General features: G+C 53.3%; 2 protein-coding genes across 6 annotated transcripts; one reads left to right on the forward strand and one right to left on the reverse strand.

Moving 5' to 3' along the window:
* Positions 1-662: 662 nt before the first annotated feature.
* Positions 663-4,008, forward strand: LOC148640541 (transmembrane protein 238-like). 4 transcript variants are annotated; one of them, XM_088619887.1, is made up of 3 exons: positions 663-794; positions 2,037-2,374; positions 3,462-4,008. In XM_088619887.1, exon 2 carries the CDS (start codon positions 2,039-2,041, stop codon positions 2,372-2,374), a length of 336 nt encoding a protein of 111 aa, XP_088476013.1. In that variant the 5' UTR covers positions 663-794; positions 2,037-2,038; the 3' UTR covers positions 3,462-4,008. The 4 variants fall into 4 exon arrangements, with proteins under 4 accessions (XP_088476013.1, XP_088476016.1, XP_088476015.1 ...); XM_088619890.1 differs by having other exon boundaries at positions 724-794; positions 2,021-2,374; XM_088619889.1 differs by having other exon boundaries at positions 776-905.
* A 140-nt stretch (positions 4,009-4,148) lies between these two features.
* Positions 4,149-24,816, reverse strand: LOC148640542 (C-Jun-amino-terminal kinase-interacting protein 4). Of its 2 annotated transcripts, none has more exons than XM_088619837.1 (28): positions 24,605-24,816; positions 23,309-23,529; positions 22,905-23,099; positions 21,418-21,538; positions 21,262-21,332; positions 21,017-21,093; positions 19,636-19,708; positions 18,376-18,575; positions 16,306-16,430; positions 15,352-15,409; positions 15,079-15,231; positions 14,580-14,622; positions 13,700-13,830; positions 13,468-13,521; positions 11,748-11,903; positions 9,797-9,926; positions 9,619-9,708; positions 9,411-9,458; positions 8,255-8,396; positions 7,609-7,663; positions 7,413-7,493; positions 7,260-7,327; positions 6,949-7,100; positions 6,228-6,399; positions 5,939-6,052; positions 5,631-5,729; positions 5,428-5,514; positions 4,149-5,295 (listed from the first exon to the last, which is right to left on the reverse strand). In XM_088619837.1, the coding sequence occupies exons 2-28, from the start codon at positions 23,402-23,404 to the stop codon at positions 5,177-5,179; spliced, it is 2,910 nt and encodes a 969-aa protein (XP_088475963.1). In that variant the 5' UTR covers positions 23,405-23,529; positions 24,605-24,816; the 3' UTR covers positions 4,149-5,176. The 2 variants fall into 2 exon arrangements, with proteins under 2 accessions (XP_088475963.1, XP_088475962.1); XM_088619836.1 differs by having other exon boundaries at positions 23,309-23,567.
* Positions 24,817-26,646: the final 1,830 nt, after the last annotated feature.

Raw genomic sequence — 26,646 nt, forward strand, 5'->3', positions numbered from 1 at the left:
AAGTTATTTAAATTAACCTAAATATATCGGGGACAGCCGCCAGGATCTCGGAGCCTCCCTACGGCCTTGACCGTCTCCTGTTTTTTTTTCAAAAGGAAGTAAAAAAACAAAGGTTACAAAAGAGAAGAGACCACTCTCTCGCGTTTAATCTTGTCCAGTTTCCATTCTTGAGAGAAGCCAGGATATCAGCTTCAAAAACATGGCCGGGGCGGCCTGTTCCCCACCCCCACCACCCTCCATGTACAGTAGTGGCCCCCTTGTCCTCGGTTTCAGATGTTCGCGCTCGTGTCCGTGTATTTCACTGACGGACACGGCTCTTAGAGCAGATGAACGCGACGCTCCACAGCCGAAACGTCGTGTCTCTTTCCTTCTTCAGTTTCCAGCAGGGAATAACCCCTTTAACCGCCGTGTGCCCCGTTCTGATCTCCGAGGACAGCGGTAACGACCAGACACAGCAGCCCGCTGCAGAGAACCCCGGGCTGGGAGACGCGCCGCCGAGCTGGCCTGTGCCGCCGGAGCAGCCGGGGATCCCGGACCGGGGACCGGGCTCCGCCGCGAATCTCCCCGGCTGACGGCCGATCAGCCCTGCGGGCAGGGCGCCGGTCCCCCGCGCTGTCCAGACGCACCCGTCCAGCAGACCCGTCCGCCGCCATTCCAGTGTGCGCCGGAGGGGGGCGCCGGGCAGGGGCGGGGTGTCAGGTAACTCACCTGGGAGTGGCGTCCCGGCCCCGCGGGGGGGCAGAGCCCGGAAGAGCCCGGGAGCTGCTGCGTGGGGGGAAGACACGCCGTTGTCGGTGAGTGGACGGAGGGACGGGCGGCCGGCCGGCAGCTGTGTCCAGCTGTGTCCAGCTGTGTCCGGTCCGAGCGCCAGAGCCTGACGTGTCTGATCTCCGGGAGCCCGAGAGGTTGCGTGCGTTATTACCGCTGGACACGCCGTTTTCAGGACAGCACAGCCCGGCGTTTCCGTCCTCAAGACTGTTCTCGTTAGGCAAAGCTGGGTATTACCGCGGTAAATACTGCTTAGCGCCAGCAAAGTGTGGTATTTCTTCACCAGTGTTTTACTACGGGAGTAAACTCTTGTTAAAAAGTTGTACGAGGCATTGTGTGACCATAGTATGCCTTTTTCAAGTACAGTGTGCCTGCGGACATCGGTTTTCTCGATAAATACGTGCGGTGGGCACATTAACACTGTGTTCAGGCTCAGTGCGTGATCAGGTGAGCGGGGGCGGAGTCCGGCTGCCCCGGTGTTTACACACTGAGAGAGAGAAATCAGGCGGCACTGCCAACACGGGCACAGAGCGAGGGACACGGGGAGGGAACATCATCATCTGGCTCTCCTGTGGACACACTGGTCAGAGGAGACTGGGCACCCACTCCAGTCTGATCTCCCGCGGACACTGCTCAAAGTGTCCAGTCGGTCAGTCAGTGTCTCTGTGCTGTAGTGTCCAGTCGGTCAGTCAGGGTCACTGTGCTGTAGTGTCCAGTCAGTCAGTGTCACTGTGCTGTAGTGTCCAGTCAGTCAGTCAGGGTCTCTGTGCTGTAGTGTCCAGTCAGTCAGGGTCACTGTGCTGTAGTGTCCAGTCAGTCAGTCAGTGTCACTGTGCTGTAGTGTCCAGTCAGTCAGTCAGGGTCTCTGTGCTGTAGTGTCCAGTCAGTCAGTGTCACTGTGCTGTAGTGTCCAGTCAGTCAGTCAGGGTCTCTGTGCTGTAGTGTCCAGTCAGTCAGTCAGGGTCTCTGTGCTGTAGTGTCCAGTCAGTCAGGGTCACTGTGCTGTAGTGTCCAGTCAGTCAGTCAGTGTCACTGTGCTGTAGTGTCCAGTCAGTCAGTCAGGGTCTCTGTGCTGTAGTGTCCAGTCAGTCAGGGTCACTGTGCTGTAGTGTCCAGTCAGTCAGTGTCTCTGTGCTGTAGTGTCCAGTCAGTCAGTCAGGGTCACTGTGCTGTAGTGTCCAGTCAGTCAGTGTCTCTGTGCTGTACTGTCCACTTGGTCATTGTCTTTGTGCTGTACTGTCCACTTGGTCAGTGTCTCTCTCTCTCAGACATGCGCTGTGAGGGTCTCTCTCGCTGCAAGCTGGCCCTGTTCTTCGCCATCCTGATGGACGTGCTGGGGGTCTCGGCGCTGCTGGTGGGGGTCTTCGCGCCCGTGGAGGTCAGGGGGCGCGACTTCGGGGACCTGCTGGTGTACTCGGGCGCCCTGCTGGTGGTCATCTCCATGGCCGGCTGGGTGCTCTGGTACAGCGGCAACCTGGAGGGGCTGGAGGGCGACGAGATCAAGACCCCCGGACACATAGGGGGCGCCGTGGACCGGCTGGCACGCAGACTGAGCCGGCGCATCAGGGGCAGTGTGGGCCACACCCACGGGGCAAAGGGGTACTGAGTGAGTGTCTGTATGAACCCCTCTCTCTCTCAGTGCAGTGTTCATGTACTGTAGTGTCCAGTCAGTGTGTCTGTATGAACCCCTCTCTCTCTCAGTGCAGTGTTCATGTACTGGAGTGTCCAGTCAGTGTGTCTGTATGAACCCCTCTCTCTCAGTGCAGTGTTCATGTACTGGAGTGTCCAGTCAGTGTGTCTGTATGAACCCCTCTCTCTCAGTGCAGTGTTCATGTACTGGAGTGTCCAGTCAGTGTGTCTGTATGAACCCCTCTCTCTCTCTCAGTGCAGTGTTCATGTACTGGAGTGTCCAGTCAGTGTGTCTGTATGAACCCCTCTCTCTCTCAGTGCAGTGTTAATGTACTGGAGTGTCCAGTCAGTGTGTCTGTATGAACCCCTCTCTCTCTCAGTGCAGTGTTCATGTACTGGAGTGTCCAGTCAGTGTGTCTGTATGAACCCCTCTCTCTCTCAGTGCAGTGTTCATGTACTGTAGTGTCCAGTCAGTGTGTCTGTATGAACCCCTCTCTCTCTCAGTGCAGTGTTCATGTACTGGAGTGTCCAGTCAGTGTGTCTGTATTAACCCCTCTCTCTCAGTGCAGTGTTCATGTACTGGAGTGTCCAGTCAGTGTGTCTGTATGAACCCCTCTCTCTCTCAGTGCAGTGTTCATGTACTGGAGTGTCCAGTCAGTGTGTGTGTATGAACCCCTCTCTCTCTCAGTGCAGTGTTCATGTACTGGAGTGTCCAGTCAGTGTGTCTGTATGAACCCCCCTCTCTCTCAGTGCAGTGTTCATGTACTGGTGTCCAGTCGGTGTGTCTGTATGAACCCCTCTCTCTCTCAGTGCAGTGTTCATGTACTGGAGTGTCCAGTCAGTGTGTCTGTATGAACCCCTCTCTCTCTCACTGCAGTGTTCATGTACTGGAGTGTCCAGTCAGTGTGTCTGTATGAACCCCTCTCTCTCTCAGTGCAGTGTTCATGTACTGGAGTGTCCAGTCAGTGTGTCTGTATGAACCCCTCTCTCTCTCAGTGCAGTGTTCATGTACTGGAGTGTCCAGTCAGTGTGTCTGTATGAACCCCTCTCTCTCTTTGCTACAGATTCACGAGAGACCGAGACTGTCGCATGCTGTATGTCCCGTGAGTGTGTTTTGGGACGTACGCGGGACGCTGTTACACACTGAAAAGTTACAACCGAGAGGTCATCCTGCCCGTCCAGCCTGTTGCGTAACGAGAAGCTCAGTAATCAGAGTTCCTGGTACAGCTGGTTCTTGAAATTAGTCAGGGTTTTTGGCTTCAACAACACAGCAGGACAGCTTGTTCCCCACCCCTACCGCCCTCTGTGTAAGGTAGTGTCTCCTGCCCTGACTGTAGGATCTCATCCAGCTGTCTGTCGAGCAGCCAGAGTATCGGCTTCTACAACACAACTGGGCAGCTTCGTCCCTACTCCACCACCCTTTGTGTACCCTTTAAATGCTTTTGCTTTTATTTTATTCAGCTTCAAGTTTCAAGCTGCCAGACTGCCAATATAGCGCACTGTCAGCTTTTAATGCGCTGTGAATGAGGTTTCCCTGCCTTTGAATGTGTATTTTGTGCTTCATGTAAACTTTTGCTAATCAATTGTGTAATAAATAACAGTTACCACCTCCCCAGTGAAATGGTTTCTGCATTTGTTCCACACTCCCACCACCTTTTGTGTAAAGTGCGTCCTGTTCTTGTCTTATCTGATTCTGCACTAGAGGCCCACTGTAATGAGCACTGTGCACACACACACACACCTCCCCACAGTCATTTTCTCCTTTTTTAATGAAAATATATGTACAAAAGTGCTTCTTGTTTCTATGCAGAACAAGTGTCACATCGAAATACGTCCCTGAGAAAAGGGTAAACCCTAACCCACACAACAAAGGTTCCAGCTTAGAGTTCAGTATGTTGTTCTCTGCTCTTGCGAAAAGTCAACCCGTCAGACAACCACAATAAAAGCACAACAAGCAGACATTTAAAATCCCCTGGTGGGGTGACTGCATGAAACAAGTCCTTCAAGCACCATCAAATACTGTTTCTGTCTTTGTGCTCTCTTGCCTGTGCTCTCCTCTCTCTCACTGTGTCTCCTGTCCTGTGCTTGTTCCTGAGTGAGTCTCTGGCGTGGTTTCTCCTGCTGCAGACGGACAGACGGTCAGACGACACAGCGTGTGAAATAAATGAAGCAGAGACAGCAGTGAAAACTGTCCCGGACACGGTCTCACACAAAAACCCCCACAGGGGCGAGAGGAGAGGACAGAGATTCTGTAAAACACCTCAGGGGAATAAAACCAAAAACACATGATCACAATTAACGCAAAACAACACCAAACGCAGAGCAAGAGGAGAGCTGGAGGTAGAAAGGCACACTGGCGCCCCCTGCCTGCTCCGCTGGGCTGCTGTGAGCTGATCAAACCAGCAGGAGTGACTGTCCATCCTGTCACGGCTCGGACGGGGACAGTTTGTCAGGAGGAAAGAGACTAATTCAGTTCGGGGAAGCAGGGGGGAGGCTGAGGAGCACAGGGACACGAGAGTCCGGATCCGCAGCTGTCCGGTCCGCTCCGGGTTTGACAGGGCCGAGAAAGAGACGCCGTTCGAGGGGTTCAGCCTCCACCTGGGGACCCCGAAACGAGGGTGCGGGAGAGGGAACAAGGAGGAGCGATGGAGAGGCCGGGGCTGCTGGGGTCCGCGCGCGAGGAAGTGGGGTGCGGCCCCAGTGGTAGTGTTAGTGCGGCATTGTTAGTACTCTGGGGAGGGGGAGGAGTAGGTGGCTGGGCGTGGTCCGGCCCGGCCAATCAGGGGGCCGGGTTGGCCTGGGGGGGGGCGGGGCACTGCCAGATGATCATGTGACTGCGCTCGGCGCGCCGGAGCAGGGGGTCCGCAGAGCCGTCCGCGCCGTCGCCCCCATCGTCCCCTGAAAGACAGGGAGGGCAGACAAGCGGCCGGGTCAGGCAGGACCGCGCGAGAGACGGGCAACGACGGACAGCGCCCCCCTCCCCCGGTCAGGCTCGGCGGTGGAACTGCGGGCCGATGACGGGAGACTCACCGATGCGGAAGTTGACGTAGCCCTCCCCTCCACTGAGGACCAGCTGAGTCGGAGCACCCCCTGCAGCCAGAGAGGGGTTGATGCACCCTGAGAGAGAGAGAGAGGGGGGCAGGTCAGGACCAGCACGATCGGCAGAGCGAGGCTGAGGAACCAGGACACACAGATCAGGAGAGGAGGAGAGGAGGAGAGGAGCGCCGGCTCACCGGGGGCGGTGATGATGAACCGCACGTCCTGGCGGTGACCGTGGTAACACAGCTGGGCCCCCGCCAGGGAGCAGTATGGGATATCGGAGGACTGAGCGCCTGGGGAAGACGAGAAAACTTGTTAACCGCTGAGTCATGATTCAAAGTTATGATTAAGTGCCTGTGGTGAAAAAAAGAACCGGCCACAGCCTTTCACAGAGTGAAACTGAAAATACGTCTGAATACGGCAAGACGTCTGAATACGTCTCAAATCATAGGCAGTGGAAAATCACCGCTGGCGTCTTCCGTGATGAGGGGAAGATACTCACTGCGACTGACAGGCATGGCAAAGATGGCGCCACTTCCTGTCCCCACCCACAGGCGTCCACAGGTGAGGGAAAGGGAAGAGATCTGGAGTGGAGAGAGAGAGAGGAAAGCAGGACCTAAAAGACAGAGAGAGAGATTAACACTGACTCTGACCCCAGAGACACTCCTCACACACAGAGATTAATACAGACCCTAATATAGACCCCAGAGACACTCCTCACACACAGAGATTAATACAGACCCTAATATAGACCCCAGAGACACTCCTCACACACACAGATTAATACAGACCCAGTGTGCTGGTAACCAGCGGCGTCAGATCCAGTTCCTGTAGCGGACGTCCCGTCACACAATCAAAAAGCCGGAGGATGGGGTCAAGACGACAGGACACCCAAACCCCACTTCCTGCCATGCACAGGAAGCGCACCTGCTGCTCCAAGCGAGCAGAGACGGAGAAAGAGCGCTGAGAGACAGAGAGAGAGAGGTCAGATACACTGACTGGACACTACAGCACAGCGACACTGACTGACTGGACACTACAGCACAGTGACCCTGACTGACTGACTGGACACTACAGCACAGTGACCCTGACTGACTGACTGGACACTACAGCACAGTGACCCTGACTGACTAACTGGACACTACAGCACAGAGACCCTGACTGACTAACTGGACACTACAGCACAGAGACCCTGACTGACTAACTGGACACTACAGCACAGAGACCCTGACTGACTGACTGGACACTACAGCACAGTGACCCTGACTGACTGACTGGACACTACAGCACAGTGACCCTGACTGACTGACTGGACACTACAGCACAGTGACCCTGACTGACTAACTGGACACTACAGCACAGAGACCCTGACTGACTAACTGGACACTACAGCACAGAGACCCTGACTGACTAACTGGACACTACAGCACAGAGACCCTGACTGACTGACTGGACACTACAGCACAGAGACACTGACTGACTGACTGGACACTACAGCACAGTCACACACACCTCCACTCTCCTGCTCTGGCTGTCAATCACAAACACCTGGTTCCAGTAGCCGCACCACAGCCCCGCCCCCGTCGCCAGGCAACAGCGAATGGGCTGCACGGGGGGTGGTCCCAGGGACAGCTTGCCGTGCGACTTGAGATCCCAGCTGCCGTCTGGGAGAGGGAGGGAGGGCGAGAGCTGGATTACCGCGCCACACGGGGGGCGTGTCCAGAGAGCTCACCTGCGCGCAGCTAGGTCACTGACCACACCAGAAGCCAGATCTTCCCAGCCTCGGCCCACGAGACTCCAGAGAGCGGGCAGCGGCCACTCACCTGGGCCGCGGGAGAAGAAGGCCAGCGTACCGTCGGCCAGTCCAGCGATCACCAGGCCCCGGGCGTGGCTGAGACAGGGAGACAGAGCTCACCGCCGGGCCGGACACATCGGGCCGGGACGCGGAGACGGCGGCACAGACACCGGGGACTCACGTGATGGAGTGGACCCCCTCTCTCAGGCTGACGGACTGCAGGCAGCGTCGGATGTCCCCCGCTGCTGGATGGACGAGGACACTGCAGGAGAGGGAGACAGTCTGAGGCTGTGGCCACCCCTCACGCCAGCACACAGGCACCCGCAGGAGAGACACAGCTCCAACAGGGGTGGACACAGAAGAGCCCAGAAACTCACCTGCCATCTTGGGTGCCAATCCACACTGTTCCAGTAGAGGGCGAAGGTGAGCTCTCTACAGGCAAAGAGCAATACAGATTGAGACTGACTGGACACTCCAGTACATGAACACTGCACTGAGAGAGAGAGGGGTTAATACAGACACACTGACTGGACACTCCAGTACATGAACACTGCACTGAGAGAGAGAGGGGTTCATACAGACACACTGACTGGACACTCCAGTACATGAACACTGCACTGAGAGAGAGAGGGGTTCATACAGACACACTGACTGGACACTCCAGTACATGAACACTGCACTGAGAGAGAGAGGGGTTAATACAGACACACTGACTGGACACTCCAGTACATGAACACTGCACTGAGAGAGAGAGGGGTTAATACAGACACACTGACTGGACACTCCAGTACATGAACACTGCACTGAGAGAGAGAGGGGTTCATACAGACACACTGACTGGACACTCCAGTACATGAACACTGCACTGAGAGAGAGAGGGGTTAATACACACACACTGACAGATGGTATATTTACTGAGAAAGACAGGGTTATAGCTGAACAACACAGCTAATTAGAGAGGAAGAGAAACACTCTGAGAGACTATTATTGTCAACAGGCCCAGACACACATTCTGATTCTTACCAGCAGGTGGCACTGCAGCAATACAGAGGGCTGGGGAGGTGGGCGGGAGAGTGAAGTGATCCACCACATGATTGGACTGTGCTGGGTCAATCACTGTTACGTCACTCCAGGAGGGCGGGCCTGAGACCACCCACACTGAGCACTGAGAGACGGAGTTTATACTAAAAGTTAATACAGTGACCCTGACTGACTGACTGGACACTGCAGCACAGAGACACTGACTGACTGGACACTGCAGCACAGAGACACTGACTGACTCACTGGACACTACAGCACAGAGACACTGACTGACTGACTGACTGGACACTACAGCACAGAGACACTGACTGACTGACTGACTGGACACTACAGCACAGAGACACTGACTGACTGACTGACTGGACACTACAGCACAGAGACACTGACTGACTGGACACTACAGCACAGAGACACTGACTGACTGACTGGACACTACAGCACAGAGACCCTGACTGACTGGACACTACAGCACAGTGACCCTGACTGACTGACTGGACACTACAGCACAGTGACCCTGACTGACTGACTGGACACTACAGCACAGTGACCCTGACTGACTGACTGGACACTACAGCACAGAGACACTGACTGACTGACTGACTGGACACTACAGCACAGAGACACTGACTGACTGACTGACTGGACACTACAGCACAGAGACACTGACTGACTGGACACTACAGCACAGAGACACTGACTGACTGACTGGACACTACAGCACAGAGACCCTGACTGACTGGACACTACAGCACAGTGACCCTGACTGACTGACTGGACACTACAGCACAGTGACCCTGACTGACTGACTGGACACTACAGCACAGAGACACTGACTGACTGACTGGACACTACAGCACAGTGACCCTGACTGACTGACTGGACACTACAGCACAGAGACACTGACTGACTGACTGGACACTACAGCACAGAGACACTGACTGACTGGACACTACAGCACAGTGACCCTGACTGACTGGACACTACAGCACAGTGACCCTGACTGACTGACTGGACACTACAGCACAGTGACCCTGACTGACTGACTGGACACTACAGCACAGTGACCCTGACTGACTGGACACTGCAGTCCTGCTCATCACTGAGAGACGTGGAGTGCTGGTCAGCCCTGATTTCTTACCGTTTGGTCACCGGAGATGTCTGGAGTAACAGCAGCAGCACAAGTCAGCTGTAAAGATGGACAGAGGCACAGTGTGACGATTAGTATGACTGCTATGATCCCAGTAATCGCTGTAATATCACTGCTGCCTGCACACACTGGGACAGCCTGGCTCACTGGACGGGCATCGTTATTAATTAATTAATTAGCACCAGGGCTACTGCCGGACCTTGGAGGTGGAGTCCTTCTGATCCAGGAGCCGGAGCTGCACCAGGGCCGGGACCTCGCTCACGCCGGAGGACGGAGGCGCCGGCGAGCCCTGCAATCAGCACAGGGTTAGAGCCCAGAGAAGCCGCCGAAACGAGGGGAGGGCGGGGCAGGAGGGCTGGGAGGGGAGGGGCAGGTACCTGCTCGCCGGGGGGCACGCTCCAGCCGTGGATCTGACGCTTTCCCAGCATGCTCCACACATGCGAGCGGATGTCGCGGTACAGCTCTCTCCTCCTGAGACGCGGAGAGAAGGACTCTGGAGACGAGTCGCTGAGAGAGACCAGGACAGAGAGGAATTAAATGGAGATTAATACAGACCCTTATATAGACCCTAGAGACACACCTCACACACAGAGATTAATACAGACCCTAATATAGACCCTAGAGACACTCCTCACACACAGAGATTAATACAGACCCTAGAGACACTCCTCACACACAGAGATTAATACAGACCCTAATACAGACCCCAGAGACACTCCTCACACACAGAGATTAATATAGACCCTAGAGACACTCCTCACACACAGAGATTAATACAGACCCTAATATAGACCCTAGAGACACTCCTCACACACAGAGATTAATACAGGCCCTAGAGACACACCTCACACACAGAGATTAATACAGACCCTAATATAGACCCTAGAGACACTCCTCACACACAGAGATTAATACAGACTCTAATACAGATCCTAGAGACACTCCTCACACACAGAGATTAATACAGACTCTAATACAGATCCTAGAGACACACCTCACACACAGAGATTAATACAGACTCTAATACAGATCCTAGAGACACTCCTCACACACAGAGATTAATACAGACCCTAATATAGACCCTAGAGACACTCCTCACACACAGAGATTAATACAGACTCTAATACAGATCCTAGAGACACTCCTCACACACAGAGATTAATACAGACTCTAATACAGATCCTAGAGACACACCTCACACACAGAGATTAATACAGACTCTAATACAGATCCTAGAGACACACCTCACACACAGAGATTAATACAGACTCTAATACAGATCCTAGAGACACTCCTCACACACAGAGATTAATACAGACCCTAATATAGACCCTAGAGACACTCCTCACAGAGATTAATACAGACTCTAATACAGATCCTAGAGACACTCCTCACACACAGAGATTAATACAGACTCTAATACAGATCCTAGAGACACACCTCACACACAGAGATTAATACAGACTCTAATACAGATCCTAGAGACACACCTCACACACAGAGATTAATACAGACTCTAATACAGATCCTAGAGACACTCCTCACACGCAGAGATTAATACAGACCCTAATATAGACCCTAGAGACACTCCTCACACACAGAGATTAATACAGACCTCTAATACAGACCCTAGAGACACACCTCACACACAGAGATTAATACAGACCCCAGAGACACTCCTCACACACAGAGATTAATACAGACCCCAGAGACACTCCTCACACACTGAGATTAATACAGACCCTAGAGACACACCTCACACACAGAGATTAATACAGACCCTAATATAGACCCTAGAGACACTCCTCACACACAGAGATTAATACAGACCCTAGAGACACTCCTCACACACAGAGATTAATACAGACCTCTAATACAGACCCTAGAGACACACCCCACACACAGAGATTAATACAGACCCCAGAGACACTCCTCACACACAGAGATTAATACAGACCCCAGAGACACTCCTCACACACAGAGATTAATACAGACCCTAATACAGACCCCAGAGACACACCCCACACACAGAGATTAATACAGGCCCTAGAGACACTCCTCTCACACACAGAGATTAATACAGACCCTAGAGACACACCTCACACACAGAGATTAATACAGACCCCAGAGACACTCCTCACACACAGAGATTAATACAGACCCTAATACAGACCCTAGAGACACTCCTCACACAGAGATTAATACAGACCCTAGAGACACTCCTCTCACACACAGAGATTAATACAGACCCTAGAGACACTCCTCTCACACACAGAGATTAATACAGTCTCAGACACTAATACAGACACTAGAGACCCAGTAATTTACCTGGTGTGCGTTTGATTGACAGCTGGTTGTCTGGAGGAGCCAATCGTTGAGGTGGCTGGAAGAGGCGGGGCAGTCGAGAGGGGAGGGGCAACAGTCTTTAACGCATTGGTGGGCGGAGCCAGTGGGTCTTTCTTCAGTCCAAATAAGCGATGAAAGCTGAGAGGGATCGAGAGGCAAAGAGAATTACTTACCAGAACTCTTGTATTTGCTAGAATAAATAGACGTAAACAAGACTGTTTCATGTTTCATCTCAACCATCAGCTTTCGTTTCTCCTCTGTGCTGCAGGTGTACCTTTCCTAGAGAGGATCCATGGGGCTGTGAAGTGTGCTGTCTGAGCTAAACCCCACTACAGCCTCTGTGTGTCTGTGTGTCTGTGCCAGAGGGGAGGGCTGTGGTATCTGTGTCTGGGGTGGGCCTCTGTATCTACAGGTATCTGTGTCTGGGGTGGGTCTCTGTATCTACAGGTATCTGTGTCTGGGGTGGGTCTCTGTATCTACAGGCATCTGTGTCTGGGGTGGGGCCTCTGTATCTACAGGTATCTGTGTCTGGGGTGGGTCTCTGTATCTACAGGTATCTGTGTCTGGGGTGGGTCTCTGTATCTACAGGTATCTGTGTCTGGGGTGGGTCTCTGTATCTACAGGTATCTGTGTCTGGGGTGGGTCTCTGTATCTACAGGTATGTGTGTCTGGGGAGGGGTCTCTGTATCTACAGGTATCTGTGTCTGGGGTGGGGTCTCTGTATCTACAGGTATCCGTGTCTGGGGTGGGTCTCTGTATCTACAGGTATCTGTGTCTGGGGTGGGTCTCTGTATCTACAGGTATCTGTGTCTGGGGTGGGTCTCTGTATCTACAGGTATCTGTGTCTGGGGTGAGTCTCTGTATCTACAGGTATCCGTGTCTGGGGTGGGTCTCTGTATCTACAGGTATCTGTGTCTGGGGAGGGGTCTCTGTATCTACAGGTATGTGTGTCTGGGGAGGGGTCTCTGTATCTACAGGTATGTGTGTCTGGGGAGGGGTCTCTGTATCTACAGGTATCTGTGTCTGGGGTGGGTCTCTGTATCTACAGGTATCTGTGTCTGGGGTGGGGCCTCTGTATCTACAGGTATCTGTGTCTGCGGTGGGCCTCTGTATCTACAGGTATCTGTGTCTGCGGTGGGCCTCTGTATCTACAGGTATCTGTGTCTGGGGTGGGCTTCTGTATCTACAGGTATCTGTGTCTGGGGTGGGCCTCTGTATCTACAGGTATCTGTGTCTGGGGTGGGTCTCTGTATCTACAGGTATCTGTGTCTGGGGAGGGCCTCTGTATCTACAGGTATCTGTGTCTGGGGAGGGCCTCTTTATCTACAGGTATCTGTGTCTGGGGTGGGGCCTCTGTATCTACAGGTATCTGTGTCTGGGGTGGGCCTCTTTATCTACAGGTATCTGTGTCTGGGGTGGGGCCTCTGTATCTACAGGTATCTGTGTCTGGGGTGGGTCTCTGTATCTACAGGTATCTGTGTCTGGGGTGGGGCCTCTTTATCTACAGGTATCTGTGTCTGGGGTGGGGTCTCTGTATCTACAGGTATCTGTGTCTGGGGAGGGCCTCTGTATCTACAGGTATCTGTGTCTGGGGTGGGCCTCTGTATCTACAGGTATCTGTGTCCGGGGAGGGCCTCTGTATCTACAGGTGGGGCCACGCTGTCTGTCTGCACAGCACCAGGTATTCCATGGTCCCTCTCACCTCCTCCAGACACTCTTCTTCTCCTCCACTCCTGTCTTTTCCTCTCTCGTGGCTCTGCAGGAGGAACAGAAGGACAGACGCAGGACAAGAGCAATCCGTCAGGTGGACAGGGGGACAGACTTCCGGACACACAAGAGCAGTGAAGCACAGTGACATCGGGCAGAGACTCAGGAGAGAGAGGAGGGAGAGAGGAGGGACAGGGACGGAGCAGGACCGGAGACAGAGACCGCACCGGAGCTGCTGTGTGCGCCTCAGGGCGTCCTGCAGGTCGATCAGTTTCTCCTTGTACTGGTTCCTCTCCATCACCACCCTGGCCATCTCCGAGCGGGAGAAGCGCTGGCGCAGGGAGAGCGGGAGGGAGGCCTGCGGGAGAGAGGGGACTGTGACCGCAGTGACCAGAGTGACCAGAGTGACCGCAGTGACCAGAGTGACCGCAGTGACCAGAGTGACTAACACGACCACAGTGACCAGAGTGACCGCAGGGACCAGAGTGACCGCAGTGACTAACAGGACTGCAGTGACCAGAGTGACCAAAGTGACTGCAGTGACCGCAGTGACCAGAGTGACCGCAGTGACCAGAGTGACTAACACGACCGCAGTGACCAGAGTGACCAACGTGACCACAGGGACCAGAGTGACCATAGGGACTAACAGGACTGCAGTGACCAGAGTGACTAACACGACTGCAGTGACCAGAGTGACCAACGTGACCACAGTGACCAGAGTGACTGCAGTGACCAGAGTGACCAACACGACTGCAGTGACCAGAGTGACTGCAGTGACCAGAGTGACCAACACGACTGCAGTGACCAGAGTGACTGCAGTGACCAGAGTGACTAACACGACTGCAGTGACCAGAGTGACCAACGTGACTGCAGTGACCAGAGTGACCGCAGAGACCAGAGTAACCGCAGTGACCAACACGACTGCAGTGACCAGAGTGACTGCAGTGACCAGAGTGACCAACACGACTGCAGTGACCAGAGTGACCGCAGAGACTACAAAGACACCAGTCACTACAGTGTCCGCAGGGACCCCCGAGACCGCTGCACACAAGACACACAAACACGTCTGTTTCCTAGAGTTTCCTAGATCTTGAGCTCCTCTCTCACCTCTGGGTCCTCGCTCTGACACTCGTCCAGCTCTTTACGAAGCCTAGGAAACAAGTTGACGGAGAGAGAAGCTCGATTAGTATCATTCACACACATCAGTACAGCTGCGAAAGGCAGCCTCTCAACGCCCACTTCCCAAAGGCCTTGAACTGTCTGGCTGTGGTGCAACAGACCCGACAGTTTGAAACACCTCAGTCTTCCGCCTCACAAGCCTTCTCGTACGGGAGATGGGGAGACTGGTCATGAATTCTGCTGCCATCTAGTGTTCCGGAGGTATTACAACAGCCTGAGATCCTGCTGCCCCCTGCTGGGCACGCTGTGTCACTGCACCACATGCTAAACAAGTGCTGTCCTGCCAACCAGTGTCTCAGTGTGTCGCTACAGCCTACAAAAATAAACTTTATGAAGGGCCAGTGAGTGATCATGGGTAAGTAAGTGATCATAAGCTGCAGTGACAGGATCGGGAAAGGTTTGTGGGAGGTACTTCCTGATCGCTCACCGCCTCACTTCCTCCTCCATCTCCTTCAGTTTTCCCTCCAATCGGGCAACAGTCTCCTGGGCAGATCCCACCTCCAGGCTCAGGGCTGCTCTCTCATTGGTCAGTTCCTCCACCCTGGAAATTAAAGCTCTGCGCGCAGCGTCTACCAGCTCACTGAGGCGAAAGGCGAGGCACAGAGGAGGAGACAGAACACAGAAGCCGGTAACTATGAGCCCCGAACTCTACAGCAGCTCAGTGGCAACACCAGTAATAACTTTGAGAACAACGGCTTACTGGGTGGATTTCAGCTCCTCATACTGGGACAGAATTTCCTCTAACTGGTCAACAGAACCTTCAGAGGGAAACAGACAAGAGAAGTTGGGTTAATACAGACACGCTGATAAGGAATCCATCCAGAATGATCTATCAGTGTTTCACATGAACACTCCTCCCCATCAGAGCTGGAGATACTGGAGAGACACTCAGTCCAGCTCCTCTGTAACTTCACATGAACACCCCTCCCCATCAGAGCAGGAGATACTGGAGAGACACTCAGTCCAGCTCCTCTGTAACTTCACATGAACACCCCTCCCCATCAGAGCAGGAGATACTGGAGAGACACTCAGTCCAGCTCCTCTGTAACTTCACATGAACACCCCTCCCCATCAGAGCTGGAGATACTGGAGAGACACTCAGTCCAGCTCCTCTGTAACTTCACATGAACACCCCTCCCCATCAGAGCAGGAGATACTGGAGAGACACTCAGTCCAGCTCCTCTGTAACTTCACATGAACACCCCTCCCCATCAGAGCAGGAGATACTGGAGAGACACTCAGTCCAGCTGCTCTGTAACTTCACATGAATACCCCTCCCCATCAGAGCAGGAGATACTGGAGAGACACTCAGTCCAGCTCCTCTGTAACTTCACATGAACACCCCTCCCCATCAGAGCTGGAGATACTGGAGAGACACTCAGTCCAGCTCCTCTGTAACTTCACATGAACACCCCTCCCCATCAGAGCAGGAGATACTGGAGAGACACTCAGTCCAGCTCCTCTGTAACTTCACATGAACACCCCTCCCCATCAGAGCAGGAGATACTGGAGAGACACTCAGTCCAGCTGCTCTGTAACTTCACATGAACACCCCTCCCCATCAGAGCTGGAGATACTGGAGAGACACTCAGCGTGACACTGACAGAGACACAGGCTGACATGACTGCCACTGTCTCTCTCTATGCTCTCTCACCGTGCAGACTGACTCCCATGTCGACACTCTCCAGATATTCCCTGCTGACTCCGGACAGCTCCGCGAACAGCGACTCCGTGTTCCGGCATTCCGACCGGGAATCAGGAATGTCCTGCTTGGGAGTGCTGGGAGGGAAATTTGGATTTCTGCCATTAATTGAGGTAATTATTTCTTTAGAGAGTCATTAATTAACACAAAGACAAGTTCTAGACATTTTCCCAAAACTTAATCCATTTACACCACCTTGAGCCCCAGTATTACAGACACAACCACAGTCACTGCACTGATCTAGAGCCCCAATATTACAGACACAACCACAGTCACTGCACTGATCTAGAGCCCCAATATTACAGACACAGCCACAGTCACTGTACTGATCTAGAGCCCCAATATTACAGACACAGTCACTGCACTGATCTAGAGCCCCAATATTACAGACACAGTCACTGCACTGATCTAGAGCCCCAATATTACAGACACAGTCACTGCACTGATCTAGAGCCCCAATATTACAGACACAACCACAGTCACTGCACTGATCTAGAGCCCCAATATTACAGACACAGCCACAGTCACTGCACTGATCTAGAGCCCCAATATTACAGACACAGTCACTGCACTGATCTAGAGCCCCAATATTACAGACACAGTCACTGCACTGATCTAGAGCCCCAATATTACAGACACAACCACAGTCACTGCACTGATCTAGAGCCCCAATATTACAGCCACAGTCACTGCACTGATCTAGAGCCCCAATATTACAGACACAGCCACAGTCACTGCACTGATCTAGAGCCCCAATATTACAGACACAGCCACAGTCACTGCACTGATCTAGAGCCCCAATATTACAGACACAGTCACTGTACTGATCTAGAGCCCCAATATTACAGACACAGCCACAGTCACTGTACTGATCTAGCCCCAATATTACAGACACAACCACAGTCACTGCACTGATCTAGAGCCCCAATATTACAGACACAACCACAGTCACTGCAGTGATCTAGAGCCCCAATATTACAGACACAACCACAGTCACTGCAGTGATCTAGAGCCCCAATATTACAGACACAACCACAGTCACTGCAGTGATCTAGAGCCCCAATATTACAGACACAACCACAGTCACTGCAGTGATCTAGAGCCCCAATATTACAGACACAACCACAGTCACTGTACTGATCTAGAGCCCCAATATTACAGACACAACCACAGTCACTGCAGTGATCTAGAGCCCCAATATTACAGACACAGCCACAGTCACTGTACTGATCTAGAGCCCCAATATTACAGACACAGCCACAGTCACTGTGCTGATCTAGAGCCCCAATATTACAGACACAGTCACTGCTTTATCATAGAACCAGGTCTAGAAATCAATCAGTTCTTCAGGATGTTTGTGATCTACAGTCTCTTCCTGTGGACAGGCTTTACTAAATTAGACAGGTTAGAAGACCACAGTGAAGCCAGTCGAACAGTGAGACAGTGAAGAGAGTCTCAGACTGCTCTGTCAGTGTCAGTGGAGTCTGATTATAATCCCAGTGAAGAACTAGTCCAGCTCCCAGTCCAGTCAGTCCAGTCCAGCCTGGAGAGTCTCAGACTGCTCTGGCAGTGTCAGTGGAGTCTGATTATAATCCCAGTGAAGAACTAGTCCAGCTCCCAGTCCAGTCAGTCCAGTCCAGCCTGGAGAGTCTCAGACTGCTCTGTCAGTGTCAGTGGAGTCTGATAATAATCCCAGTGAAGAACTAGTCCAGCTCCCAGTCCAGTCAGCCCAGTCCAGCCTGGAGAGTCTCAGACTGCTCTGTCAGTGTCAGTGGAGTCTGATTATAATCCCAGTGAAGAACTAGCCCAGCTCCCAGTCCAGTCAGTCCAGTCCAGCCTGGAGAGTCTCAGACTGCTCTGTCAGTGTCAGTGGAGTCTGATTATAATCCCAGTGAAGAACTAGTCCAGCTCCCAGTCCAGTCAGTCCAGTCCAGCCTGGAGAGTCTCAGACTGCTCTGGCAGTGTCAGTGGAGTCTGATTATAATCCCAGTGAAGAACTCGTCCAGCTCCCAGTCCCAGTACCTGGCTTCGATCACCATGTTGCCAAACAGGGCCAGTTCGGGGGTGGAGCTGATGATGTCATGCAGGGGGGACAGAGCCGTCAGCTCCTGCCCTTCCCTCTCGGGCTCCTCCTGCCTGTCCAGCGCCCCGTTGCCCCCGGCGACAGCGGGCTCGGCAGGGGCGGGGGCGGAGACGGAGCCGGCATCCTCGCTGGGCTGCACCTGGGGACGGGCGGACCGCTGGTCAGCGAGAGCTGGAGGCCGAGACCTCATCATCATCATCATCATCATCATCATCAGCCAGCCACCCCTCTAGCTTGTGTTCAGCTCCCAGATCCCAGGAGATCTGCTCCGGGGCCTGGATGTCAGGACTTTGACCACAGCAGCATGTTCCAGACCCCCGCTACCCTTTGTGTGAAGTTGTGCCTCCTGGTCTTAGTTTTAAACACAATGCTAAACATCCCACAGGATCCTGACACTGTCCTGCAGCCATTAACTCATTAACATACAATCAGAGAGCGCAGACAGACCCAGCTGGCAGAACGAGTACAGAGCAGAGAGAGAGAGAGAGCAGACAGACCCAGCTGGGAGAACGAGTACAGAGCAGAGAGAGAGAGAGAGCAGACAGACCCAGCTGGGAGAACGAGTACAGAGCAGAGAGAGAGAGAGAGCAGACAGACCCAGCTGGGAGAACGAGTACAGAGCAGAGAGAGAGAGAGCAGACAGACCCAGCAGGCAGAACGAGTACAGAGCAGAGAGAGAGAGAGCAGACAGACCCAGCTGGGAGAACGAGTACAGAGCAGAGAGAGAGAGAGCAGACAGACCCAGCAGGCAGAACGAGTACAGAGCAGAGAGAGAGAGAGCAGACAGACCCAGCTGGGAGAACGAGTACAGAGCAGAGAGAGAGAGAGCAGACAGACCCAGCTGGGAGAACGAGTACAGAGCAGAGAGAGAGAGCAGACAGACCCAGCTGGGAGAACGAGTACAGAGCAGAGAGAGAGAGAGCAGACAGACCCAGCAGGCAGAACGAGTACAGAGCAGAGAGAGAGAGAGCAGACAGACCCAGCAGGCAGAACGAGTACAGAGCAGAGAGAGAGAGCAGACAGACCCAGCTGGGAGAACGAGTACAGAGCAGAGAGAGAGAGAGCAGACAGACCCAGCTGGGAGAGAGAGAGCAGACAGGCCCAGCAGGCAGAACGAGTACAGAGCAGAGAAAGAGACAGAGAGAGAGAGCAGACAGACCCAGCGGGCAGAACAAGGACAGAGTTTGCATCACTTTTACCTGAGGAAGGGATGGGGCCTCTTCATAACCCTGGTCTGGTGTGACCTCCGACCCCATGGAACATGAACAACCTCTAAAGACGAACAAAAACAATGATTTACAGATACAGTGCAGTACAGACACCCAGTACAGACACACACAGCACAGTACAGACACACACAGCACAGTACAGACACACACAGCACAGCACAGACACACACAGCACAGCACAGACACCCAGTACAGACTCACACAGCACAGTACATACACACACAGCACAGTACAGACACACACAGCACAGCACAGACACACACAGCACAGTACAGACACCCATAGCACAGTACAGACACCCAGTACAGACACACACAGCACAGTACAGACACCCAGTACAGACACACACAGCACAGTACAGACTCACACAGCACAGTACAGACACCCAGTATAGACTCACATGCCACAGTACAGACACCCAGTACAGACACACACAGCACAGTACAGCCTCACACAGCACAGTCCAGACACCCAGTATAGACTCACACAGCACAGTACAGACACACACAGCACAGGACAGACACCCAGTATAGACTCACACAGCACAGTACAGACACACACAGCACAGCACAGACACCCAATATAGACTCACACAGCACAGTACAGACACCCAGTACAGACACACACGGCACAGTACAGACACACACAGCACAGCACAGACACCCAGTACAGACTCACACAGCACAGCACAGACACCCAATATAGACTCACATGGCACAGTACAGACACACACAGCACAGCACAGACACCCAATATAGACTCACACAGCACAGTACAGACACCCAGTACAGACACCCACAGCACAGTACAGACACACACAGCACAGCACAGACACACAGTATAGACTCACACAGCACAGTACAGACACACAGTACAGACTCACACAGCACAGTCCAGACACCCAGTTTAGACTCACACAGCACAGTACAGACACACACAGCACAGTACAGACACACCCAGTATAGACTCACACAGCACAGCACAGACACACACAGCACAGTACAGACACACACAGCACAGTACAGACACCCAGTATAGACTCACATGCCACAGTACAGACACACACAGCACAGCACAGACACACACAGCACAGCACAGACACCCAGTATAGACTCACACAGCACAGTACAGACACACACAGCACAGTACAGACACACACAGCACAGCACAGACACCCAGTATAGACTCACACAGCACAGTACAGACACACACAGCACAGCACAGACACCCAGTATAGACTCACACAGCACCGCACAGACACCCAGTACAGACTCACACAGCACAGTCCAGACACCCAGTATAGACTGGTACAGCACAGTTCACACACACACGGGCGAGTGTCTGGGGTCACCTGGCTGGAGAGGGGGGCCGATCGCTGGGCCCCGGCGGCGTCGGTTTCTCCAGCAGGTCCCGATAGCTTCGCAGCACCTGCTCAGAGCGCACGATTCCTCAGATCACAGGCCCGAGTCATCACCCCCAACAACAACACCACCGACAACGGCAACAAAGGCAAGAGAAGACAAGACGGCACTGCCGTCACTCTGACGGATGATGACCCCTGACCCCTGACCCCCGCCCCCGTGACCCCTGGCTGACCTTGCTGTGGGTGTGTCTCAGGGCGCTGAGCTCTCGGGTCAGAGCCGACTTCTGCTCCTCCATGGCCACCACTGCAACACAAGAACACAGACAGCTGCAGCAGGGACGCGCCCAGCCCCGCGCCGGGACGCACAGCCGGGGGGGCGGGACACTGACGCTGGTCGGCCTGCTCCCTGGCCTTCTGCTCCAGCGCCCTCTCTCGCCGCTCCCTCTCCCGCTCTCTCCCTCGCATCGCCCGCCGCTCCTGCTCGAAGACGTCGTCCAGCTCCAGGTACTTCTACAGAGACAGAGGGTCAGCACGCCGTACTACACCCCATGGACAGTGCCAAACTTTAAAAGAGGGTCTGTATTAATCTGTGTGTGAGGAGTGTCTCTGGGGTCTGTATTAGGGTCTGTATTAATCTCTGTGTGTGAGGAGTGTCTCTAGGGTCTGTATTAATCTCTGTGTGTGAGGTGTATCTCTGGGGTCTGTATTAATCTCTGTGTGTGAGGTGTGTCTCTAGGGTCTGTATTAGGGTCTGTATTAATCTCTGTGTGTGAGGAGTGTCTCTGGGGTCTATATTAGGGTCTGTATTAATCTCTGTGTGAGGAGTGTCTCTGGGGTCTGTATTAGGGTCTGTATTAATCTCTGTGTGTGAGGAGTGTCTCTAGGGTCTATATTAGGGTCTGTATTAATCTCTGTGTGTGAGGAGTGTCTCTAGGGTCTGTATTAATCTCTGTGTGTGAGGAGTGTCTCTGGGGTCTTTATTAGGGTCTGTATTAATCTCTGTGTGTGAGGAGTGTCTCTAGGGTCTATATTAGGGTCTGTATTAATCTCTGTGTGTGAGGTGTATCTCTGGGGTCTGTATTAATCTCTGTGTGTGAGGTGTGTCTCTAGGGTCTGTATTAGGGTCTGTATTAATCTCTGTGTGTGAGGAGTGTCTCTGGGGTCTATATTAGGGTCTGTATTAATCTCTGTGTGAGGAGTGTCTCTGGGGTCTGTATTAGGGTCTGTATTAATCTCTGTGTGTGAGGAGTGTCTCTAGGGTCTATATTAGGGTCTGTATTAATCTCTGTGTGTGAGGAGTGTCTCTAGGGTCTGTATTAATCTCTGTGTGTGAGGAGTGTCTCTGGGGTCTTTATTAGGGTCTGTATTAATCTCTGTGTGTGAGGAGTGTCTCTAGGGTCTATATTAGGGTCTGTATTAATCTCTGTGTGTGAGGAGTGTCTCTAGGGTCTGTATTAATCTCTGTGTGTGAGGAGTGTCTCTAGGGTCTATATTAGGGTCTGTATTAATCTCTGTGTGTGAGGTGTGTCTCTAGGGTCTGTATTAATCTCTGTGTGTGAGGTGTGTCTCTGGGGTCTGTATTAATCTCTGTGTGTGAGGAGTGTCTCTAGGGTCTGTATAAGGGTCTGTATTAATCTCTGTGTGAGGAGTGTCTCTAGGGTCTGTATTAATCTCTGTGTGTGAGGAGTGTCTCTAGGGTCTGTATTAATCTCTGTGTGTGAGGAGTTTCTCTGGGGTCTATATTAGGGTCTGTATTAATCTCTCTGTGTGAGGAGTGTCTCTAGAGTCTGTATTAGTGTCTGTATTAATCCCTGTGTGTGAAGTATGTCGCCAGGGTCTATATTAATCTCTTTGTTTTTGATGTCTCCAGACTCACCTCCTCGCTCTCTCTCCTTCTCCCTCTCTCTGCCTCAAAGCGTAGAACCAGGGCTTCTCTCTCCTCCTTTTCTCTCTCTGCCTCATTCTCTCGCTCTCGTAACTGGGCACGGGTTCGAGCAAGGCTCTCCAGCACAGAGACCAGGGCAGGCAGGAGACACTCCACTGAGCTAGAGCCATGGGCTTCTATCACACACTGAAATAAAGGCGAGGGCGAGGCAATTAAGCGCAGGGTTACAGACAAGAGAAGAAAGTCCTTCACATCAACACGGGCTGACTCGATATTCACACTGCCAACCTGACTGGGCACTCCAGTCCACGAACACTGCACTGAGAGGGGACTAGCAGAGTGAGACGGTCAGTGTACAGTCAGACAGAGTCAGGCCGGGTGACGGCCATGCAGACCTGCAGCTCTGTGTAGAGTCGGCCTGCCTCCTCACTGACGATGTCGGGGTCCAGCTCAAACTCCGTTCCTCCTCCCAGTATGCCGTCGGAGTCCATGCCCGTCCGGCTCTCCGGCTGGCTGTGGCGTCGCCTGCGCGCGGGGGGCAGTGGGGGCGAGGCGTCCAGTCCGTGTCTCTCGGCACCGACCAGCACGCTGGGCCATCTGTCTGCCTCAGCAGGATCTGGAGACACAGGTCACACAGCTCGTTCAGGGGCCATTCTGAAAGGACACGGAGAGGGAGCTGAGCTGCAAGCGCACACTCAGACAGACCCAGAGACAGGTACAGGAACTGATACAGACAGGCAGACAGACACTGACTGACTGACTGGACACTACAGCACAGAGACCCTGACTGACTGACTGGACACTACAGCACAGAGACACTGACTGACTGACTGGACACTACAGCACAGAGACACTGACTGACTGACTGGACACTACAGCACAGAGACCCTGACTGACTGGACACTACAGCACAGAGACACTGACTGACTGACTGGACACTACAGCACAGAGACACTGACTGACTGACTGGACACTACAGCACAGAGACACTGACTGACTGACTGGACACTACAGCACAGTGACCCTGACCGACTGACTGGACACTACAGCACAGAGACACTGACTGACTGACTGGACACTACAGCACAGAGACACTGACTGACTGGACACTACAGCACAGTGACCCTGACCGACTGACTGGACACTACAGCACAGAGACACTGACTGACTGACTGGACACTACAGCACAGAGACACTGACTGACTGGACACTACAGCACAGTGACCCTGACTGACTGACTGGACACTACAGCACAGAGACACTGACTGACTGACTGGACACTACAGCACAGAGACACTGACTGACTGGACACTACAGCACAGTGACCCTGACTCACTGGACACTACAGCACAGTGACCCTGACTGACTGACTGGACACTACAGCACAGTGACCCTGACTGACTGGACACTACAGCACAGAGACCCTGACTGACTGACTGGACACTACAGCACAGTGACCCTGACTGACTGACTGGACACTACAGCACAGTGACCCTGACTGACTGACTGGACACTACAGCACAGAGACCCTGACTGACTGGACACTACAGCACAGAGACCCTGACTGACTGACTGGACACTACAGCACAGTGAAAGGTTCAGGTACAGACAGACAGGTACAGGTACAGACTGAAAGGTTCAGGTTCAGACTGACGGACGGAAAGAGAAACACGGACAATATTCCGACATACTTGATTCACTCGAGATCCTCTCTCTCGGGGCCACAGACTGACGCCAGGCTGTATTTCTCCTTCTTTCTGCCTCTCTTTATGTCCTGCTCCCCTTCTCTCCCTCGCCCTCACTCCGGTTCTCTCCTTTCCCGTCTTGTCGTCTTCTGGGTCTTTCCAAGAGACCAGAAGTATCAATTCCACATCCCGGGACCCACGGCCACTGACTGACGCGCCAGGCAGCCAATGACCGGCCACAGCGCCGCCCGCTAGCCAATGGAAGAGGTCTGGAGGCGGGCCCGGGGCGCTTCCGGGATCTCCTCGGTGATTTTTTTAAAGAGTAAAGTTTCCTGAAACTCTACACGACACGTGATCGTGGGCAGGGGCGGGGGGTCATGTGACTCGTCCACGGTGGCGTGTGTGTGTGTGGGGGGAATACCTGTCCACGCGTGGGCGCCTCTCCACTCCGGGAGACACTTCGAGTACAGGAATTAGATTTGTTTTGTCTCTTCATTACTTTTTGTTTACATTGCGACGGCAACAATATATTTTTTTCTCACCAAAAAAACTTTCTAGCACAACAGACATGTTACAAAGAGCACACACTCTTAACAGTGCAATCGCCACTACATTACAAACAACAACAATAATATTCTATAAGAATTCCTCACGCAGATACAGCGCTTCTCTGGACACTCCTCTCAGGGCGCTGGACAGGTATTGGGGATCCCCTCCACCACCGGCAGGGTGTACCCCACCTGTACAATCTCCAGTCCGCTCCCACACACCAGCTCTCAGTGGGGAGGAGAGCAGAGTGATGAGGCCAGTTCAGAGAGGGGGGTTATTAGGAGGCCATGATGGGTAAAGACCAGGGGGAAATTTGGCCAGGACACCATGAACTCTGTGGTCATTAACAATCCAGGGGCGTCTCTCGTGAAGAGTAGGGGTGTCACCCCGGTGTCCAGGCCACATTTCCCCCTGGAGCTAGTTTGATTCTGACAGGTATGGGAATTTGGCGATTAGATTTGTTATTATTACTGTATTACTGTATGAGTGGAGTGTCCAGCAATTCCTAATGAATGCTGATTAATCTCAGAGGATTTCTCGCAGCGCGGAGAAAGGACGTGCCCTCTGGCGTGCGATACTTCCTTCTGGCCACTGGGTGGCAGCAGAGCGGCGCTTTGCTGAGCTGAAGAGGCCGCCGAGGAGCCGGGGGGCCGTCACTGAGGGCAGATGCCCACCCCACAGACACCCCCCGCCCCGGGCAACACACGGACACTCGGGATCAGAGCGGCGGAGGGGGAGAGAGGCAGAGGGAGAGCGCGGAGAGTAGGAGCCGGGGCGAGGGAGAGTGAGACAGGGGGTCGGGCCCAGTGGCAGAAGTGGACTGGTGGAGGCAGTGGGGGTCAGGGTGGTGTGATTGTCGCCATGGCGACAGGACACACACACACACACTCTCTCTCACACTCCAGGCCCGCGCCAAGGGAACAGAGAGAGAGGCTGTTCAAGAGATTAGACAGAAATGTATACCTATAAACACCAGATGGACTCCGGAGGTGTTTATGAGCTGCACGTTTTTTTATAAGATAAGATCAGATCACTTTATTGGCCCTATACAATTTATTGTATGAGGAATTTGTCTTTTCGCAGACCCCAGCTTGCTCTCCATGAGACACACAGACAGGGAGAGAAGCTGGGGGTCAGAGCGCAGGGTCTGCCATTGTACAGCACCCCTGGAGCAGTTGGGGTGAAGGGCCTCACTCAGGAGCCCAACGGAGTAGGATTCTTCTGCCGGCTGCAGGATTTGAACCGGCAACCTTCCAGCCACAGAGCCACAGATCCTGAGCCACAGAGCCACCACTCCGCCCAGTGCCACCACTTCAAGCCCTCTCGGTCCCTGACACACGGGCAGGCAGACAGGGCACCCCTAACGTGTGAAAGACCCCCCCAAAAAACGTCTTCCCAGCGCTGTGGCCAGCTAGCAGCAACCTGGCTCAATCATCCATTACCGCCGTCGTTAAGAGAAGACAGATTCATTACCTCGTAGTGGGGTCGTGACATTTCTC

Source organism: Lepisosteus platostomus, chromosome 25 (genome assembly GCF_059453375.1).
Source record: "Lepisosteus platostomus isolate fLepPlt1 chromosome 25, fLepPlt1.hap1, whole genome shotgun sequence".
NCBI lineage: Eukaryota > Metazoa > Chordata > Actinopteri > Semionotiformes > Lepisosteidae > Lepisosteus > Lepisosteus platostomus.